Genomic DNA, 23170 nt, shown 5'->3' with positions numbered 1-23170 from the left:
TAGTTGTTGTTGTGGTGGTGGTAGTAGTAGTAGTTCAATTTCAATTCAATATTCTTTATTCACACAAGATGTGTACACAAACTAAAATACATACTAAAACTAAAAGAAAGAAAAACATTTCATTTAATTATTAAAAAAAAAAGACATAAATTTATACTAAATTAGACAATATCATACTGAATCCGACGTCACTCGGTGCACAAAGCATCAATCAACATCTTAGTTTCCCTTACATCTAAGATTGTGGTATCACATCTATCCCTCATCAAACACAATTCACGAATTTGTGCACCAGTCCGTGCAAGTTCGTACTGGTCACACTGCAGCTGCGTCCAAACCTTATTGATGTCTCCAATATTCATATTAAATTTGTATGAAAGATATCTTACATTACTGCCCATTATTGAATGTCTTCCATAAACCCCCATTCTTCCTATTGTTCTTATAACCATATTGTCTGATGTTAATATTTGGTTTATAAAAGCAATCTCCGTTTTGCGAACCACATTTCTGGGGGCATAACATTAGCAATGTGAGGAAGCAGACTACAGTGTGTGGTCCAGGGCAGCTTCCACACTCGACGCACTGCAACCCTCCACGCTCGGTACACCGCTTCCATGCTACCATCACACACATTTAAAAGTTGACTACCATAAAAACTAGAACAATATTTAAAAAACAAAGTATTTCTTACATGTGACAGTCCACCCTTAAAACGGGATAAAAATGAATTACATTGTCGATAAAAATCAGTCACACATTTAGAAGTATCACATTTAAAAATATTTCTTCCTAAAACATTTCCCAGGTGTACAATTTCCTCCATAATATCAATAGTTTTACCATTAATTTCTACATTAGGAATTATATTACTTCTTTTATTACCGTGGAAAACTATTAATTTGCTTTTCTTTTCGTTATACACAATGTCATATCTCGATGCATAATCTACACAGATGCTTATCATCTTCTTGAGAGCAAAAACACTTGGTGCTAGACCTTTTAGGTCATCAGCAAACCCGAAGGCTCCTGCATAGGTGCCACCCATGTAGCAGCCAACGCCAGAGTCTCGCAATTCCGTGAGTAACCCGTCTACATAAACACAATACAGTATAGGAGAGATCACACCACCTTGTTTGACTCCATTACTCACTTCAAATGTACTAGACAGTAAGTCATTCCATCTTACGCTTAGTTTTTGATTTACGTACATGTTTAACAATAATCTACATATAAGAGGACATACATTACGTTTCAATAGAATATCAAATAATTTGCAATAATTAACTCTGTCGAAAGCCTTGCTTGCATCTAAAGTAAACCCATAAACAGTTGTACCTTTAGATACATAATAAGACACAGTTTCTCTCACCATTGCTGTACACATAGTAGAGGATGTTCCTTCTTTGAACCCAAACTGCAAATCATTGGTCAATAGTTTATCCCTTTCTCTCATCAATACAATATTATCCAGTATTTTACTCATCAAACTACTAAGAGTAATCGCTCTGTAATTTTCACTGGTATTAAGATTTGCCCAACGACCTTTAGGAAGCGGTATCATAACCCCTTTCATCATGCTGTGGGGAGAGAAACCGTGCCTCAACATGGCTGAAAACAGTACAGACAAGTGTCCGTATAACACATCACCAGCATGTATGAGATGGTCAGACATCAGGTCACCCTCACCTTCTCCCTTTCCAGGCCTCACTCTCCGCAGTGCTTGACGCACCTCATCAGGCGTAATCAAGAGTATACTTTCATTACTATTTTTCTGACAAGAAATTACACTGTTGATGGCAGATTTTAAGCTATCCATCTCATTTGTATCGTATGAGGTACTGTTGTAAAGCTCTTCAAACTTTCCTTTAAATAAATCAGCTATATCTTTAGGACAATGTTTTCCATCAACTGCCTTAGGCGTTTTTTTCTTCTGTTTTCCCTTGTTTCTTACAGATCTCCAAAACTGTCTACCAGAAGCACTAGCCTGCAAACTCTCAGCTAATTTCTCTGTAGTTATTAACTCTTCTTGCTTTATAACCATCTTGCGTGCTTGGTGATAACATTTACGTGTTGTACGGCGTATTTCGGCAATGAGACCTTGCTGAGGTCGTTCACTGTCTACCCATAACCTGTGCCAAAACAAAGCAGTGCGAAAATAACCCTCAACACAATCATTCCAGCCTGGCACAATTTTCTTAACTCTCCCACAATTTGTCCTTGGTATACACTCTTTACTTGCCTTTATAAGTGCATTGGTGATATGATCATAAAATGCTGCTATTTCCATTTCATGCTGGGTGCACATATTATTTCTACACATTAACATATCTTCCGGTAGGGGAACATTTAACAGATATCCAGTGACTAACTCTTTATACCTTAATATATCCTCAGTATTTGCCTTATGCCAACATATGCGCTCGAAGGTCTCATGCTCAATATTTTCCACATTATAAGAAATAGTAACATCTAAAACACACTTTATAGCTATATGGTCTGATGGATTGTTTACAGAATCAATAGTAGTATAAGTCTGAAGGAAGTTAGATATATTGTCTGATATCAAAAAATGATCTATCAGGGATTTAAAATTATTTCCTTTACTGCAATAAGTATAAGCAACTGTGGATAAGGCATCATTATCACAACAATAAAACCTGTACTCATCAATAAATTTAACAAAGGCCCGTGTCTGGGGCGTAACACGGCTAAAATCAGTATTAAAATCACCACCTACTAATATAAAATCTATATCATTACTAAGACTAAGAACTGCTATATCACTCAGTATATTTACATATTCATTCACATTTTGGTCACTTCTTTGATCATCACAGGGCATATATACACATATCACCAAACCCGTTTGTTCTGGTAAATGAACTCGAACAGCACACAATCGTTTGGATTCATAAGGTACAGGAGTGACACGAAACCGCTTGGAGTCATGCCACAGGATGGCTGCTCCGCCGTGCGGCCTACCCCGCACCAGCCGACCCTCCTCCATGGCGCTGACCCCGTGCACATTCACACCCTCACCCACTCCATAAAACCAATCAAGCTGACTCATAAACAAACCATGCTCCTGGATTAAAAAAAATCACTTTGATTATAAAGCTCACTTAGGAACGGTGCCCTTAAATCATCTGCATATTCACAATTATATGAAACACACGTTAAATTTCTACTGTCTTCCATTTTCATGAAATTGTACAAAAACATTAATTCCTATTTCTCCACTTTTCAACACAAACGCCTTGAGGCCAAATATCAGGTGACAACACTTTAATTTTGTCTCCCACAGAAACTGATAGCTTATATGATTTAAATATGGAATGTTCATTAGATACTAACTGCAATTCAAAATCATTGATTCCCTTGTCTCTTATATAATCCTTTATAACCTGATCATCAGTGTTACTCACAACTCGCGAGAGAAAAAATCCCTCCTTGGGGGTGGCGCGCCCTTAAACATGTTACTGGTCGCACTACCCTGCACACGCCGCCTGCCGCCCTGCCTGGGATTTTCCCCTACATGGCGGGGCAGGAATCCTCCTCCAGGCTGTCGAGGGGGTTTGATTTGACAGGCTTGCCGTTAGGTCCCACTGTTATCCATGGATTACCGTTCCTATGAGCGCCAACCGTTCTTGGAGCGCCGGTACCCCGAAGCGGCAACGCCCCATCTCTTGAGACACTTCCATTCCCAGACGACGATCCAAGACCACCACCATCACCACCGCGCGTTGCATCGACGCCGTGTTGCTCGCTACCAACCTCGTCGTCACCACGCCCTCCAGTCACCACACGTGAAGTATCACTGTCACGGTCTCCGCCATCGTCGACACCGCTCACTCTTGGTTCAGCGTCACCATTTGCCGTTGCAGCATCACCATCGGACATTCCATTATTCAGGCCAACACTTGCTTCCTGAAGTTGACTAACAGCTTCATCATCCCGTCCTGATGGTTCATCCTCTGTCTCCGACTGCGTATAATGCCTTCTACAAAGATCTCTCTGTGATAAATTATTTCTGCTGCATCCTCTGGGTAGGCTGTTACCAGATGTGACACCAGCATAAGAGGGTGGTTCTGCAACTAGATTTGTGACAACAGTCTCCATTTCTTCTTGTGTGTTTTTTATACGTCTCACTGCATCTTGATTGCAGATTATTTCAGCCTTTGCTTCACTCATATTATCCTCCAAACGGTGCACCCTTTCTTGGAGAGCCATTATCAGCTGGTGATTAGCGTAAGGATCAATGTCTTTTGGATCACATTTCGGCAGTCGGTTCAAGTCTTTAGCTACGAAGGATGTAGATACTTCTTTGCCATCCAGCTCCATCATAACTGTCAGGATGTCATCCACAGTAGACTCACTTTTCGTTTTACCGGGTACATTACGCCTCTTTTTAATTTTGTGACTAATCAGTTCATCGTACTTATAGACAAGTATTTCCTTCGCAACAGTTATCTCAGGTTCACTAAAGTGGCGTAACACCACTTCAGCAATATTATTTCGGGTAGATCTGTGAATATGAAACTGCACGAAGCACAAAAGCTCGTTCAAAACATATTCACCATCACTGTGGCTTCCAGATAACTCAGTTTCACTTGAACCTTTATTTGCTTCACTTTGGGCTTCACCTGAGTCATTCATGGCTTCTTATCAGTGACGTGGCTCTGACGTCACCAACAACACTGACGTAGGATTCCTGGCCGAATGCTATTGGATGGTAGGCCACAGATATTCAAGCTTTCATTTCTTAAAATCCACTGTCTTATCAAGCAGTTTGCATCACTCGGCCGTACCTCTATAACTTCATGGTGGGGTGTTGGGCATGCAGTAGTAGTAGTAGTAGTAGTAGTAGTAGTAGTAGTAGTAGTAGTAGCAGTAATAGCCGCAGCAGCAGAATAGCAATAACTCGAATAGACTATTCTCTGGATGCAAATAAAACTGCAAACACTACGTATATAAGACGCTTGATCTATCCCTCCATTCTATGCATCTGTCAGTATGTATCTTCTTTTAAACCGATAGTCTACACTTGCACCCAGCATTCTAATTAAGCTTGAGAGGCCAGAACAGTCAAGAGGGTAACCAATCCCCTTAATGTATAAAATTACGCTGATTACTCGTTCCATTTGTGTCATTGCCAGTAATACTAGAAGAGCGAAGTGGTGGTGGTGGTGGGTGAGACCTGCAGTTATTTGTAAGGTTGAGGTTAATGATTGTTATGAGAAAGCTTGGTCTAGCACACTTGCTGATAATTCATGTGCTACATCAAAGCTTGTGGTGATGGTGATCGTGGTGGTGGTGGTGGTGGTGGTAGTAGTAGTAGGAGGAGGAGGAGGAGGAGGAGCAGAAGTGATAGTAGTAACAGCAGCAGTAGTTGCAATAGTAGTTGTTGTTGGTGGAAGTGGTGTTATTGTGGTGGTTGTTGTAGCAGTATACTGTAGTTTCAATAGTACTAATCGTAATAGTAGCAGTGGTAGAGTATTAATATTAGCAATATTAATAATAAAAGTAATATTAATAATAGCAATATTAGTTATGTATAGGACGATGAGGAGGAGTAATAGTAGAAGTAACAGCAATAATAACAAGAAATACTTCACATAATGCATATATATAATAATATCTGCTTTGTACATGAGATAAAATAATGGAAGAGAAAAAACATTATAATACCATGATTAAAATTTTTACTATCTACACAATCCCGACTCTTTTGAAAACAGGAACAAATGCATTGATATTAACATTAGGTACATTCATATTTTATTACCTCCGTTTAAAACTTAATCATTTTTCATACTCAAACACGGAATATATTAAAAAAAAGAAACTTAATTGACTTATTTTTAATGATAGAGGAGATATTTCAAATTACTGTGGTATTTACTTGTATTGTTTTCCTACAGTTTTTTTTTCTTTTCTTTCTTTCGTTCTTGATCTCCTGAAAGTCATAAATATTTACGTCAAAGATGCAATAATTTGAGTTATGATCTACGTTTTTATGTGCCACTCAGACTAATGGATATATTATAGTACTAGTAGAGCAAGTGTGGCGATGATAAACAATAAATATACACGTAAATGATGCAGTGATTGAAGTTATGATTTGTGTGTTATGAAGCTGCTTAGATCAGCCCTTGAGCTGCTAATGACATTTGCGGTATTTCAATTCCATAACCAGAGACAATATTATTACTGAACAAAATAATTAATCTAAATATTCGATCATCTATGCTGTTGGTGTTCTTTCAAATTATAATCTTGATTTGCACAAAGAGGACATAACAGTCCAAGTGTTCATGGAAATGCTGTACCGGTAGGATAAGTGAGATGGGATATGGTGAAGATGATAAAGAAATCAAGTTCTGCTAATTTCTGTGTATTAACACCACTAAAATCTCACTCATTAATGGATACATGATGATTGTTTGTTTGCTGGTTACCTGCTTATCCTTAACTTCACTGTTTATTCATTTATTATTTATTTATTATTTATTTATCTATTTATTTATCTATTTTGTAACATTTTGCTTACTCGTTTTTTTTTTTTCTGTATTTGTCTAGTGTTTCTTGTGTTTATGTAGCAATGATAATGATTATGATGGTGGTGATGAGAGAGAGAGAGAGAGAGAGAGAGAGAGAGAGAGAGAGAGAGAGAGAGAGAGAGAGAGAGAGAGAGAGAAATTATATATATTCATGCATGTAATACAAAATACATTTACACAGTTGAATCCTCAAGTCTAATTTGATGAAAGATATTGTACCACCACCACCACCACCAATAACAACAACAACAACAACAACAACATTACCATTACCGCAGCAATTACCCTCACCAGCATTACTATTATAACAATAACCACAACCACCACCAACAAGAACCACATTTGCTGTTATTATTATAATCCAGGAATGTAACTGGAAATAATCACACACACACACACACACACACACACACACACACACACACACACACACACACACACACACACACACACACACACACACACACACACACACACACACATCTTGTTTCACGGCTCTCATCGAGTTCCTAAATCGTTTAATTTTACTTTGGATAACATAAAGGTCATTTTTCATAATGTAACGGTTAAAAATCGTTTCTAGTTTCTTAACCGACATAATTATATCACTACTGACTTTGTTGTGACCAATAACTGATAATTTCATGAAGTTTAGAAGCTGCCTGTACCGATGAATGGACTAAAACTCTGTGTGTCCATCTTAAGTTCAAATGGTATCCAGATAAACTCATATTATCTCTGTAATTGCCGTGTACAATTACGGACATGGAAAAAATATGAAACTGCAACTACATGAGTGGATGGATTTTTTCCACGCTCAACTTTACTACGAACAAAGTTTGAAGTGAGTGAGCGTTTAGCGCAGTCAAAAGTGTTGGTCTGAAGGAGCGAATAGTTTGCAGAGAAAGGTTCGCAGCTTTTAACAACATGCACTTAGAATATAAGAACAAAGAAAACATAAGAAAATAAAAGAACCTGCAAGAAACCACCAGGCCCACACGTGCAGTCTCTGTAGAAAAGTTATCTATTTACTTCCATCTATCATCCTCATCCATGAATTTATCTAATCCTTTAAAGCTCCCTAATGATTCACCACTAACAATTTGATTACTTACTTTGATGTAACTGGTGCTGAAGAGAAGAAGGAAGGTAACGCAATGAAGTATACAACTTAAGGAAACAAGAAGGAAAAAGTATTCGACGTATTGCATGGCACAGTATAGACAGACACACAAACAGAAAAACATGTCATTTTGAATAATAATCCATCCTCATCCTAAAAGTTTCCCAAATTAGATGCTCATCCCCCCGAAATGTCCTAGTATTCAACTTATCATATATCTCAGCCTGCGTTCCATGTATTCCTTAGTCGTTTATGACTGCTCTAATCTTATGCAAGGGCAATGCTTGTATAAATACCATGAGAGAGAGAGAGAGAGAGAGAGAGAGAGAGAGAGAGAGAGAGAGAGAGAGAGAGAGAGAGAGAGAGAGAGAGAGAGAGAGAGAGACAGCTATCTGACATATCTCTTGCTTTGATGTCTAGTTTGCTCACTCTAGAGAACGCAAAAGTATGTATATGTATTCCTGTACCTGCACCGTTGACAAGAAGGAAGAGCAGGGATGTAGCTCTTGTTTTGGCCTCTTGCATTGACGTAGTGACAAAGGCAATACAAGGAGGGAATGTGGAACCCACTTGCTGAGTAATAATTTGAGAGACGTGATCCATCTCCTGATTTTTACTTTTATTTTGTTCACGCTGGAACGAAAGTAATACAAGGAAGAAATATATGAGGAGCATATATATTTTTGTACATGAATGGGTGACAGTGACAAGTTTAAGAGACACGATCTATCTCTTGCTTTTACTAAGTCTTCTGTATTCACGCCGCGACAAAAGAGGCCATATAAGGTAAAGGAAAAAGAATAATCTGACCTGCATGAGTGGCTGAGTGACAAGTTGAAAAAAGAGACGCGATCAGTGTAACAGTGTTTTGTATTCATCGAAATATAGATTAAAAAAAAAAAAGATGATAGAAAAAGAAACATATAATCAGTACGGCTTGAGAAAAAGAGAGACTATCAGGTAGTTTTGTATTGCATTCACCGGAAAATAGATAAAAAAAAAAGAGGAAAAAATGAAAGAAAACACAAGAATTCCTGAAACTATACGACAGGCAGGTTTTAAAAGAAACGTGATCCATCTGTTATTTTTACTTCTACTCCATTCAAGAAAATAAGAGAGAGAGAAAGAGTGCAAGTCTAAAAATAACACAAGATTTTAGCCTTGGTCTGGTTTGAGGTTTGCGGAGGGAAGTGAGTTGTTTACGTTGACGGTGGGCTGCTTTGTTGGTCTGTCCCTCCCTGGAAGCAGCGTCTGATGTGGGGGTTGGATATTGCCTACCCTCCTCTCTCTCTCTCTCTCTCTCTCTCTCTCTCTCTCTCTCTCTCTCTCTCTCTCTCTCTCTCTCTCTCTCTCTCTCTCTCTCTCTCAAGGAAGGAACGTTAGGAAGTGGTCGGTCGCTGTGGCTGCCAGGTCTTGTGGAAAATGCTATTGCCTTCCGCTTTGCCTTCATGCTCATGGCCTCGTTATGCATTGTATTTCGCCCACCACCTCCTCCTCTCCCTCTCGCGCTCGCCAGGCTCGATGTTCAGGCTGAGTCATAATAAGGGAAAAAAGGGTGAAAAATTGTAGGGTGGAATTCCGGTGTAAGAGAGGGAAGGTTATAACTCGTATGTGTTTAATGGATGTGCACTGCTTGCCTCCATCATACTTACACACTAGCGCACACATATGCATACATACATATACATGCACACATACATAAGGCAGGCAGACATATACCAACACCGCGCCTCCGCTCATCAAGAATAATAACACCAACTTGTCACTCTAAGCATATGGGCAACGCAACATATATTATTATTCCCGCCAGCTCACTTTATTCGTTTTTATTTATTTTATTTTTTTTTCTCTCTCTCTGTCTTTCTCTGTATTATATTTTTTAACTAGGTCAAATTTCCACTACCCGGCTCTTTGCTATATAACTCCCACTCTTCCTTACATATACGGGGGCTCCCATACAAACACTCACACACACACACACACACACACACTGAAAGCATTAACAACCACCAACACAAGAGAACATAACATCTGCATATTTAACATTACATTTTCCCCGCCCTGCTTGTTCTCTTCCCTCCTTTTGTTCCTAAATCATCTCCTCATCTTACCCTCTTTCCTCTTCCTGCACTATCGCTATGCTTCTCTTTACCGCTGCGTTATTTATTCATTTCTCCATTTCCATTCTTTACATTCCTCTTCACCTCCCTTTGCTCTTTTCTCTCAGTTATTCAGACTCGATTACTCCTTTCTTCGCTACTGCTCATCATCTACAACGCTTTCCTCTCTCAGGGTACACTGCGTGGCTCCTTTCAGTTTCTTATGTTCTTATTTATGCAGCGACACATTCTAGTATACTACGGTTCCCTTTTCAGTCACAGCCATCACTACGTCTTCAGAACGTCCCTTAGATATACTACTATACACCATATATGGCTTGGTGCCGTTGAGGCCATTAAGGACAAAAGAATCTCCTTTTCTCACGTACCCTTTTTCATTGCAGCGCTGAAGCTAAAGTGATGAGCATTTTGGGATCTATTATACATTTTGGGAGCGGCATACTGAGCAGGGGTTTTTTTTATTTATTTTTTTCTTTCTCAGTTTTTTTGCTCTTAGACAGATTCCCTGACACGTGAAAAGATGAGAACAATGGGCAGGTTTTGTTTATTATTTCGTGTGTGTGTGTGTGTGTGTGTGTGTGTGTGTGTGTGTGTGTGTGTGTGTGTGTGTGTGTGTTTCGTTTTCAATATTTCATGCAGGTTAACTTGGTCTTCCTCTACTTTTTCAACATTATTATTTTCATCATTATTATCTTTACCTCTTCCTCTTCCCACTTTCTTCAGGTTCATCAGATAGTGTATTCTTGTATTATTTGCTATTTATATTTTCTTTTCTTTATGTAAGAGCGGCTCTCGCCAAAGTCAACAATAAAGACTAGAAAAAACTACACTGCCAGTCCCCAAAGAGTGTAGTCTCCCCTGTATCTTCCAATAACATCTTAGTAATGAGATTAACTGTACTAACTATGCACACAATTACCGTTAGTTTTGATTAAAGACAGACAATAATTTCCCCTCTGTTGATCTACCTCTCCTCCACTCTCCTCCTGTTACCACCTCCTCCGTACACGTTTATCTGTAGGTTTGATTAAGGGTAGGCACAGTAATTCCTTTTCTATTGGCCTGAGTCTTTCTGTTTCTCCTCCTCCTCCTCCTCCTCCTCCTCCTCCTCCTCTTCACCCTGACATGTTCATTAATTTACTCAGGTAACTGATCCTCATCAGCTTACCTGTCTAACCTGTCGTCATCTCCTCTTAATCAGATCCCTTGCTGATTTCATATTCTCTGCCTAAAGACCATGAATGTCTAACGAGTGACGAAGGTAGAAATGTTGTGAGGCCCGCCAGAGAGAGAGAGAGAGAGAGAGAGAGAGAGAGAGAGAGAGAGAGAGAGAGAGAGAGAGAGAGAGAAAGAGAGAGGGAGAGAGAGAGATGGGTAGAAGGGGGAAGAAGAGGAAGAGAGAGTGACAGGAAGAAGGGCATTAGGAAAGTTTGGTCGTGAAGAAACGTTTAACACTCCAGAAAACTACGTAAGTCCTCGGAAATTTACCTCTCCGAGATGTCCGTCCTTAAATTAGCGCTGCGCTTGAAACTGTGACGGAAAAAAAAATAACAAAACCAGGCAAAATCGGCCGGTGCGTTGTCATTCTATGAAAGTGTGGGACGCTACATTACGCGATTTTATTTTATTTATTTATTTATTTTTATTTATTTATTTATTTATTTATTTATTTTTTTTTTTTTTTTGTCATGTTTGTATACCGGTGCCGAAACATGCTTATCTATTTCCGCCTATCATATCCATAATTTCCATCTGTCTTCCAATTCACTTAACACTTTCAGATCACTGAACATTACCTTTCTTAATTGCTAAGGCGTTAGCGTGATACACGATAGCAAGGTAAAAAAAAATATTCATAAGTTCATTCCTTCCACCGGTAAATTCTGGAAATCTTTATCTCTTCAGGAAAGGGGAAAATTATGTTATTGAAAAGTGAAGGGATTTACTTAAATATCACTAGTATTTAACGAACTTTTAACTGATCGACTTGCGTTTGTTCGATCAACGTTGTGTGTGTGTGTGTATGTGTGTGTGTGTGTGTGTGTTACCTACTAATTATAACCTACAGTTGTTTTTCAATTATTGTCACACGCAATATTATATTATCTTCCTCCTCTGAACCTCCTCCTCTTCTCCCTCTTGCACCGCTTCTTTGTTCTCATGAGCTACAACACACCTTATCATTTCGCCTTCTTTGAACACGATCATCCAGTTACTTTCATTTTTGCGGGTGTCTGCCGGTTTGGGTGTGACGGGGTTTCGGAACCATGTATTCTTGCTGTGCACGATCGTTGCTGCAATCAGACAGCCACGTGCACCTGCTCTTTCTGCCTTCCTGGGTGTCTGCCTTCCCGAAGTCAAGGAATAATTTGGTGAACCGAGGCTGTGGGCGGGGGAGGAGGAGGAGGAGGAGGAGACAAAGAAAAAGGGAAATAAAAAAAAATATAAGAGAGGAAAACAAGAAGAAAAACAAGGAAGAAAAGAATAAAGAAAAGACAAACGCTAACAAAACAACAACAAAAAGATACCAATTACAACAAAACACACAAAGAAAACATTACTCGAATACAGAGTAGAACTGATGTTTAATGCACACCACCAACAACACTCACACCAAGAGAACAGAACAAACCACATGATAAACAACTGTCTTTTATAAACACTACACACTGAGCACCCAACTATCCCTGCGGCACGCGGTAAAGTCAAATTGGAGATTGGTTGGTTAGCGCCGTGTCCAAAAGTTCCCCTAAGTACCCAGTTCTTTCAGAATCTAATTGTAAAGGCCGGGACGACACTCCACTAACCGCCCGTGTAAGTCAGGAGGGAACAGAGGACGACAGAACCTAGTTAGCTCATTAGGTGTAGTAGTGGGGTAGTGGACACTGACCTGGGATACGGAATATGGAGAACGATGTAGTAGAAGAAGGCGAGAATAAAAAAGAGGCTGAAAACGATACCAGGGAAGGGAGAATAAAGAGGGCCAGGACGGGATATAGTGAGTCCATTAGACACAGAAATGGAAAGAGGATGGCAACCTGGGATGAAGAGGAATATTGAAGAACAAGGCGAGATTGAGGGGCTGAAAGGGATACCAGGAAAAAGAGAAGATGAAACAGAGCTACAGTGACGGAATATAGTGAGCGCATTAGTGGCAGAAACAAGAAATGAACAATGACAGAGGTTGGGATAGAGAGAGAGAGAGAGAGAGAGAGAGAGAGAGAGAGAGAGAGAGAGAGAGAGAGAGAGAGAGAGAGAGAGAGAGAGCGTGTGTGTGTGTGTGTGTGTGTGTGTAGAATAACAGGAGTAGAGCAGAAAAGGTTGAAACCCAAACCAGGAAAATTGAGAATATGGAAGATAAAGAAAGAGAACAGGAAATAAAACACCAGAGGATGAAAGTCAAACTATAAAACGAAGAAAAAAATAAAGAAATGAAGAAGGAAAAAACATGGAAAATGTAAAAAAAAAAAAGAATAAAAGCAAGAAAAATGCGGTAAAAACCGAAAAGGCCATGGATGGGACGAAGAAAACGCGAGAAACAAGAGAGAAGGGATAGATTTGATGAATTTGCAATGTATACAGGAAGGGAGCGGGTATGAGAGAGGGGAGGTGAATAAACGAAAGCTGACCTTATGCCTTGGAAGTTAAAGAGAGAGAGAGAGAGAGAGAGAGAGAGAGAGAGAGAGAGAGAGAGAGAGAGAGAGAGAGAGAGAGAGAGAGAGAGAGAGAGAGAGAGAGAGAGAGAGAGAGAGAGAGAGAGAGAGAATGGGAGTAAAAGAAGAACGGGAGGATGGAAATGAAATTAAAGAGAGGAGGAGGAGGAGGAAGAGGAAAGAAAACATGAAGAAAAGAATGAATGAGTCCCTGAGGAAAGAAATAATTGAAAGCTTCCTCGCGAGACGAATATGTAGGAAGAGCAACCAGACTCTCTCTCTCTCTCTCTCTCTCTCTCTCTCTCTCTCTCTCTCTCTCTCTCTCTCTCTCTCTCTCTCTCTCTCTCTCTCTCTCTCTCTCACTGTTTATCTTATCTAAGCAATTTAGTTTTCTTCTTCTTCTTCTTCTTCTTCTTCTTCTTCTTCTTCTTCTTCTTCTTCTTCTTCTTCTTCTTCTTCTTCTTCTTCTTCTTCTTCTTCTTCTTCTTCTTCTTCTTCTTCTTCTTCTTCTTCTCTGTCATCGTCATCATCATCGTCATCATCTTTTTCCTCTTCCTCTTCTTTAGCATCATCTTCCTATTCTTCTTCATCTGCCTCTTCTTTGTCACATGTATTTAGGAAATGTCCAGAAAACATTTTGCGATCACTTTCCTTCTTTCTTCTTCGACGACGCGAGACAGACGGTACAACGTAATGTTCATCCATACTTCACCGCAGTCTTGGACGAAGCGGAGGGATGAATGTAGCCCGTCTAAATAACGAAGGGGCTGGTTGTCTGACAGTGCCTCGGGGAATAGGAACATCCGGTGACTGGGAATCTATACTTTCTTTCGTGTGACATCTGCCCGAATTCCTGGCCTGTTTTGCGTTTTTTACTTTATGATGTAGATTGGTACGTTTCTCTAGTTTTGTGTATCTGTTAGAGCTGCAGTGCTTCTGTTGTTATAAGATAGAAATAAATCTATATTTTATACAGCGACTGCTACGTGTAAGTCTGATGGCTTCTTGTAGCTTCCCTTTCACTTACGTTCCTATGTCCAAACTACTTCCGAAACAAATATGAAATGTACGTAGAAATATGTATGGGTGCTATTTGAACATTAGAATAAGAATATAAATCAAGGGGAAGCTACAAGAAGACGTCAGGTCTAGACGCGCCGGTCCCTGTATAAAACACACCGACTAATTTTTAGCTATCCTCCCTTTCCACGTATTATTTGTTATCGCCAAGGTGTGTCTTGCCCTGTCTTTTAAAGCTGTCGTGATGCGCGGGCCGAGTAGCGAAAAAGAGGTCGATCATCAGCCACTAATTGACAGCTGAGGTGCGAGGAAACTCTGGGATTTTTTTACACCAGGCGAAGCTGACAATCTAATACGCTGAAAAATAAATACGGTGACGAGGAAATAACGACGAATCTGAGCAACAAAAACGTGTCGCCATTAGGGAATTGACAAGCCGAGAGTGACACACTGGCATATTTCTTAACACTACTCCACAAAACGCGATACCATTTTTATTACAGATGAGTGACAAAGGAAAGATAATACAGAGAGATACTGGTGGAGTAATTGGTGTGACGTGCCTGGTGCCGTGACAACACAATGTTACTCAGTGTTACACAGTGTTAGTGAAAGCGGCAGCGCGTGACCACTACCACTACTTAATCCGCTGAGTTACCTTAACCGCCTTTCAGTCCTCAAAGTCGCTTGTTGATAGTCAAAGAAGAGCAGATAAAGATATAAATGTGGTTATAAATGTAGTGAATCAATAATTTTAGATAGAGATTTTAGTTCTTTTCCCTTTCCTCCCTCCCCGCATGTATCTACTCTGTAATTAAAATTTCCTTCCCTTCTCGTATCTGTCACTTCATAAACTACGTCAGTATTTTTTTTTTTTTTTTTTTTTTGTGTGTCAAGGCTGCAGGAAGAGACTAGGGTGGCCCAGGACTCCCCGCGATGTACGTATTGAGCCTCGCTGGTCAGATCTGTCCTCCTACATCCCTTCCTGGCGGCGCTGGTGGAGACTGTTTGTTTCAGATAAATCTTCCCCAACCCATTCCTTTCATCCTTCCTCCTCTTCTCCCTCTATCCATTCCCCTTCGTCCTCTCTCTCCTCTTCTTTCTTTGTCCATCCCTTTCATCCTCTCTCCTCTTTTTCCTCTGACCATCTCCCTTCGTACTCTCTCCTCTTCTTCCTCTGTCCATGCGCCTCCTCTCTCCTCTCCATCCTCTGTCCATCCTCCTCTTCTTCTCTCCTTTTCTTCCTCTGCCCATATCCCTCATCCTCTCTCCTCTTCTTCCTCTACCCGTCCTCCTCCTCCTCCTCCTCTTCCTCCTCGTCTCTTTTTATGCGGAAAAAAGGCTTTCCAAGTATAGAGAAAAGAATAAGACATCAAATACAAGGCCGTTTCTAAAAAGTATAAACATAAATACATTTTAAGTCTGCCTGTTTGTGTGTCTGTCCGACTGTGTGTCTGTTTTTTGCGTTTTTCTTTTTGTTCTTTTTGTTTGTTTCTGTTTTTTTTTTTTTTTGTCTGCTTGTTTTGTCTGTTTCGTGTGTTTTGTCTGTCCTTTTGTCTATATGTATGTCTGTCTGCCTTTTTCTTCACTTTCTCTCTCTCTCTCTCTCTCTTTCTCGCTCTCTCTCTCTCTCTCTCTCTCTCTCTCTCTCTCTCTCTCTCTCTCTCTCTCTCTCTCTCTCTCTCTCTCTCTCTCTCTCTCTCTCTCTCCTGTTTAAAAATTCTCCACAGCCTCGCTCTTATCACCTAAACGAAAGAAGAATTTCACGTTATCGATGACAAGAAGAGAGAGGAAAAAGATGATTTTCCAGCACCATACACACTTGAAACATTTTTAGAACATTGTGTTTCTTTCCCCCTGTGTGAACGAGTTATATGTATTCCAAACTGACACAAAGGAAAAAAATAAAGAGAGAGACAACCAGCGCATCTCGAGTTTTGTCAGATCACGGAAGCGACAAAAAAATCCCGAAGAACAGCAAGAGACATTGTGTTCAAACAGCAGCTACGTATTCTTATCTGGTGGTGGAAGCTCGAAATAACTTATGTGAACTCGACCACAAATAGGCAGCCAATACCTTCGAGATTTATGGGTGAAATATAGAAGAGGATGGAAGGCGAGACAGCGAGGCGTGGACGATAAGGAGAAGTGCTGCAGGAGGCCATGCCGAGGCCGTTTGTGTTGTGTTGTGAGAGAAGAGGCAAAGGAAGAGAGAGAGAGAGAGAGAGAGAGAGAGAGAGAGAGAGAGAGAGAGAGAGAGAGAGAGAGAGAGAGAGAGAGAGAGAGAGAGAGAGAGAGAGAGTTATTGTCTGATTTTTTACGAAGTGTATTTGGCTGAATACAACTGAATACCAGTGCTAGGTTTGAATGCCATGGGATGTATTGTAAAGAAACGGTTGACTGTGAAGAATTAAGAATTTTTTCGTTTTAAGTTCATAATATTGACCTTGATATGATTTTCTTCGACCTTCAGTAGTGAAAAATATGTTTGCCTCTTTCTGGTAAAGCGATCTGTCTTACGTGAGCAGATAAAGTGAAAGACACAAAAAAAAAAATCTTAGGAGAATGTGTTTTGGTGCAGCTGGAGACTTTCCATCGCCCTTTTGCACCTCCACGTGTTTAAATGTTAGGTAAAGCTGCGGTAGGGAAGGCTTCTGCAATGCTTTATCTGGGGGCTGAGATGGCCGCCCCCTTCCATTTATGGAGGCTTAGCTGGTCGACCCCTGCCAGTGATGGAGCAGGCATGATTAGAGAAGTTGGAGTTATTAGTCTAAATTTAGATGATGGGAGGAGAGAGTTGATTCGGAAGGGAGCGGCAGCAGAGTGTACGATTATACCTTGTGTAGTGCACGGGCATTACACACCTGCATCGGCTGCACAGGCCGATGAATTATAAAACTGGTAGAAAATAACGAACAGAAAAAAAAATATATATATATATATATATATATATATATATATATATATATATATATATATATATATATATATATATATATATATATATATATATATATATATATATATATATATATATATATATATATATATATATATATATATATATATATATATATATATATATATATATATATATATATATATATATATATATATATATATATATATATATATATATATATATTGAAAATTAAATAATTGAGACATGGTATTTGGGAATATAGCTCGGATAAGTGTACAGCCACTATTGCTTTTCTGACCTGCATTGGCTGTACAGGTCCCTGAACATACATAACTAATAAATCTGATACAAAACAACACACTGACAAAAAAAAAAAAGTATCAGAAGTAAAATCATGGACATATGGTACTTAGATACACAGGCAAGACCCGCACACACCCAACCAGTTATATATATGTCTTCGATCACGGTGTCTTGCTACGCCTTTCTTATGTAACAACTTAACAGCTGAAAGGTGGAAGAAACACTTACCTAAGAGAGTGCTGTTAGTGATGATTTGGAAGATCTTGCCTGGGTCCATCTTGAGACGTGGCCTTGGTAACTTATGGTAGTGGTGGTGACGGGAATATTGTTCAGTCAGATGTAGACAAGTTTTTACGTAAGCTGCTAATGAGTATTTCTTTTCTAGTGTTACTTGTCAGGTATAGGAAAGGGGACAGGTATATGCTACTTCATTTTACATCCCATATAGATAAGTTAATGGGACGTTGTCAATACCAGGGCTACAGAGCGTCACTCAGGCATAACCCAGAGGGCAGACCAGGAAGGCAGCAGAGTCCTCCAAGCACGAGGAAGGAATCTAGTCTGTTCGGATTACCTTAGTGGTCAGTCCATTCGCCTTGTGTTCACCTGGCGACCACTAATGGAAGGAACTCGTCGCGTGTGGCAGAGACAGTCAGGAGTGGAAGGAAGAAATGACTTAATCGATTAGCTAATCAGTGAAATGCATAGAATTGATGGTCGCACGGAGGGAGTGAGGGAAGAGGAAGAGGTAAACTTTGGCTAAACTACAGCGTTGATCTGGACATGTTGGCAAGGATGGAATGTATGTTTGTTAGAATAGTTATAGTGGTTGCTGGAATAGTTATCTTGCCAGTGCTTATTAGAACAGTGTTAGTGGTTATTAAAATAGTAGAAGTGTTTGTTACAGTTGTGGTAATGGTTATGTTCTCGGTGGTGGTAATGATGATGGTGTTGATGGTGGTAATAGTGGTGCTGATGGTGGTAGAGGTGATGATGGTGGTAGTAGTAGCAGTGTTAGTAGTGGTAATGATCGTGGTGGTAATGGTAATGGTGATGGTGGTGGTGGCAGAGGTGGTGATGGTGGCAGAGACAGTAGTGGTGGTGGTGGTGGTGGTAGTAGCAGAGGTGGTGGTATAAAACTCTCCTGGCGTTGAAATATTGCTTGTACCCCAGAGCACCATTACGGGTAAGAACATCGTAAGTTAAAGCAAAGATACCGTCGTTATTCACATCATCATCACCACCACCGACACCATCACCACCATCATCGTTATCACCACCATCCTCATCACCATTATCGACCTACACGTGCGTATCTCCAGCTCACGTAATCAGTCATGGGGATAAATTTGGACGCAGCCAAAGTTTGTTTCGGAGTTTGTTTGATTATTGAAGTAGTCATAGTTTTTTGTGTTATTCTGTCAATCTGTATTAAATTTCCAAAACTTACTGTTGATTAGTGATGAAGCATTGATTTTGTGAAGTGAGATTGCCATATCCACAACCTACAACCTGCATACATAAACACATGCATGCATAATTACATACACACATATTTGATACATACATCACACACACGACAAGCATACACATATTGCCGTTCTCTGCTTTATCACGACGCAATAAAAAAAATATAAGAAATAAATCAATTAATGAAAATAAAGAAAATAAATAGAAATCCGATTTCTTTTTGGTGAATTCTTAATAGAAATACGGTACAATTTAATTCATATTCCCGTAGATATTATTTATTTATTTATTTACTTTTTTTTGTTTCTATGGCAACCAGAAACTCTGCTTTTAAAATTTACAACACCTCTTTAATATTTATTCCTCTACCATGATTGTTTTTGTCTTCCTGCGTAGGAAAACAGCCGCTCTAGGGTACAAAAAATCGGAAAAAACACCCTCTAATTTCTCGCTTCCCCTTAAAAAGCAAAAAATTTGCAAGATATGCAAAATAGAGGCCATTTTACTTTTAGAGATGTCTCGAAACTCCTCTCCTGAAGCAGACATGAGAGTAATTAGAGTCACCCGGTCAGTGCGTGGATGGTATCGAGACGCCTGTACATACATAGTCAAGCAGAGTGAAAAAGATCCCATCAGAGCAGCAGCATACCTCAGATACTTCAATTTTAAATGCTTTCTCTTCAAAAAAATAGTCCTTTGGAGAGAACACATTAGTCGGGCTCTTATGGATGTTTTACTATTAAAATGCAGAATCCTTGCTTAAACTATCACCAGAATTATGAAATTTCCAGTATAGTGTGTTAAAAATAATCGGGATTAAGCTCTCTGCTCTCTCAGTAGAAGTGTTTTCAAAGGTCACAGATAATTAGTCGAATACTTATGGGTATTCTACTATTGATGACGCAGAATTCTTGCAAAGATATCACTAGAATCATACAAACACTCTTGGAAATCCCAATTATTTCCAATATAGCAAGTGTACCTTGTAAAAAGTAAACGACATGAACGGCCAAACATTTCAGAATACGGACCTTTGCCTCCTGAATGGCCTTTTCCTCCTAACTCTTTCTTAACAACCTCGGCACACATTTCCCCAGCAGTGAAAAACGTCAAATCTAAACATTGCATCGTATTTCGAAGGTATTTATGCAAGCTGTGATGTCTTTGAGCCGTCGTGGAAATGCTGATGGGGGGCCTGCATTGTGTTTTTGGCAGGCTGGCCACGGCACCCTGCATCTTCAAGGGATGTGTGTATTCCTGGTACTGACGTGTGTTTCTCTTGAAATCCAGTGAGTCTATATTAAGGACGTGTAACACTGAATTTATGTATAAGTTGTACGTCCTCTATTTTGTCAGTTTGTTGATTTATTATTTGATTTATTATTTCATAAGTGTATGTATACTTCCTATAGATAATGTTATATATAATGTATCTCTCTCTCTCTCTCTCTCTCTCTCTCTCTCTCTCTCTCTCTCTCTCTCTCTCTCTCTCTCTCTCTCTCTCTCTCTCCAGGAAGGCAGTAGAGCTTCAAAATTAATTTCAGAAACATGAGAGGCCAGCTAATAGGCAGTGAGTTAAGTGCACCCCTTCTCTCCTCTCCCTTCCCAGCGCCGCCGTTCGTTCAGCTCAGAGAAAAGCATTTGCCGGATTGGGGACGTTTCTGTAGAATTTCGTGGGCGCTTAAACTTGAACTCTGGGTAAAGTATTAATCAGAGTCGGTGGGATGCATTATATTTAGGAGTGAAAAGTCTGGTTGTATTATGATAATGTTAAGAGTAAACTGAGACTGTTTAGATAAATGAGGTTTGGGTTCATAGAGGACGCTTCTGAGGGAGAGGAGAAAGTATTTAGTGAAGTGAGAAGTGTGTGTGTGTGTGTGTGTGTGTGTGTGTGTGTGTGTGTGTGTGTGTGTGTGTGTGTGTGTGTGTGTGTGTGTGTGTGTGTGTGCGCGCGCGCGCGCTCTTGTTCTTCAGAGATGTACGTGCTATCTTTGATGGTTAGTATTGTTCTGGTGTTTCTGCTGCTGCTACTGCTGCTGCTACTACTACTATTACTTCTACTACTACTACTACTGCAACTACTACTACTACTACTATGAATAATAATAATAATAATAATAATAGTAATAATAATAATAATAATAATAATAATAATAATAATAATAATAATATCAGTACTACTATCACTACTACTACTACTACTACTACTACTACTACTACTACTACTACTACCACCACCACCACCACCGCCTTCACCACCACTACCACCACCATCTTTATCACTTTTTTCAGGCATGTGCACTATGTCTACCTAAAATACTCGTGGGTAGAGACCCTAGCAAAGGGAATCCTGCGGCAATACATATAACATACGAGGAGAGGGAGAAGAAAAAATAGTTTCATCTCTATTAGTAAACACTGTTATTGAGTTAATTACCAGAAGGGACGAGTCGAAGAGAAAGTTATCAGTTTAATTCAGGAATATCGGTGTAAGGAAGCGCTGTGTGGGATTCTTAATGGACAATTGAGTTGTTTACGTTTTCTTGTATAAAGGAAAAATCATTAGTTCACGTTGGCTTCAATAGATGTTTTGACGAGTTTTTTTTTTTTTAATTAAATGAACGGTGTTTTGGCTCTCTCTCTCTCTCTCTCTCTCTCTCTCTCTCTCTCTCTCTCTCTCTCTCTCTCTCTCTCTCTCTCTCTCTCTCTCTCTCTCTCTCTCTCTCTCTCTCTCTCTCTCTCTCTCTCTCTCTCTCTCTCTCTCTCTCTTACAAACACTACACACACACACACACACACACACACACACACACACACACACACACACACACACCACCTAACATATCACGAAACACGTTAATTAATGTTTCAAAGTCATTAAAAGCAACGTTAACTACAGCAATCTAACCTTAAGACCATCACCAACACCATTTTCACCACCACTACCACCACCACCTACATCAGGGCCGAAATAGTAAGAAAAAATAGGGGTAAAAAAAAAATAGACGAGGGATAAAATCGGTTATCTCTTACCACACAAAGAATAAAGGAAAAAAAATATACGTTATCTCGCTATTATGGGTTGATAAGATGGCTTCTCCATGCACCACTCAGGAGGGCAGGTAGTAGTACGAGATATGTGCGAGGCGAAGTGAGGCGGGCGCGGCGGCAGGACAGCTGGCGGCGGGCGCGTGTTGGCGGCGGTCCGCGGGTCGCTGGTAAGGTCTGTCCTGCTCACATCACTGATCCGCGCTGACTGGCTCCCCAGGGCTGCACCAACGCCTCCTTGCGCTCTCTCTCTCTCTCTCTCTCTCTCTCTCTCTCTCTCTCTCTCTCTCTCTCTCTCTCTCTCGTTCTTTTGTTACATTAACGCCTTTTCTACTTTTCCTCTCTTCCCAGCCTGTTCTCCTCTTTGGTGTTATCCACAGCATTACTTTGACTTTTAAATTAGAAAACCCGGGATAAGTTCGTCAAGGTTATTGTGTCAGGGCAGTGAAGCGGATCCCATACATACTGGAGATAGCCTGTATTAATAGAGTGATCGATCTTGAGGAAACTTTATCAACATCCATCAGGTGCAAAGAGAATAGAGACAGACCACTCAGTCACTTGGTCAGAAAGACTACATGTATTGGAGCTCGTGGTGGAGACATAGGGAGTGAGGTTGTGTGGTGTAGTGATATAGACTTCAATATAGAGACCCTCATGTACCCCTGCGCCACGGGTCAGCTGGAAGCAGGCTTATTCGAGTCAGGTCGTTCGGGACATACGTGTAGTGAGAGAGAGAGAGAGAGAGAGAGAGAGAGAGAGAGAGAGAGAGAGAGAGAGAGAGAGAGAGAGAGAGAGAGAGAGAGAGAATGAAAGCAACTGATGACCAAAGAATATAAGAAATATAAATTACACCATGCATTTATCTTTAATGGATGGGAAGGATGCTTGACATTTACAGTCCTGCATCTCTTACTTCAGATGAAATTGTGATGAACGCCCACAAA

The 23170-nt window shown here is 40.0% G+C and overlaps 1 protein-coding gene across 1 annotated transcript in view; it reads right to left on the bottom strand.

The window, feature by feature from the left end:
- The window catches only part of LOC135106365 (putative neural-cadherin 2), a 100090-nt gene extending 77674 nt beyond the window's left edge, over positions 1–22416 (bottom strand). The window contains exons 1-2 of the mRNA XM_064015308.1: positions 22239–22416; positions 17934–18321 (exon numbers count right to left, since the gene is read on the bottom strand). Of these exons, the coding sequence (XP_063871378.1) occupies positions 17934–17982 (49 nt within the window). The 5' untranslated portion in view covers positions 17983–18321; positions 22239–22416. The remainder of the gene's footprint in view (positions 1–17933; positions 18322–22238) is intronic.
- Between the last annotated feature and the right edge of the window lie 754 nt (positions 22417–23170).

Source organism: Scylla paramamosain, chromosome 2 (assembly GCF_035594125.1).
Source record: "Scylla paramamosain isolate STU-SP2022 chromosome 2, ASM3559412v1, whole genome shotgun sequence".
NCBI lineage: Eukaryota > Metazoa > Arthropoda > Malacostraca > Decapoda > Portunidae > Scylla > Scylla paramamosain.
This window is presented reverse-complemented; position numbering and strand designations above follow the sequence as displayed.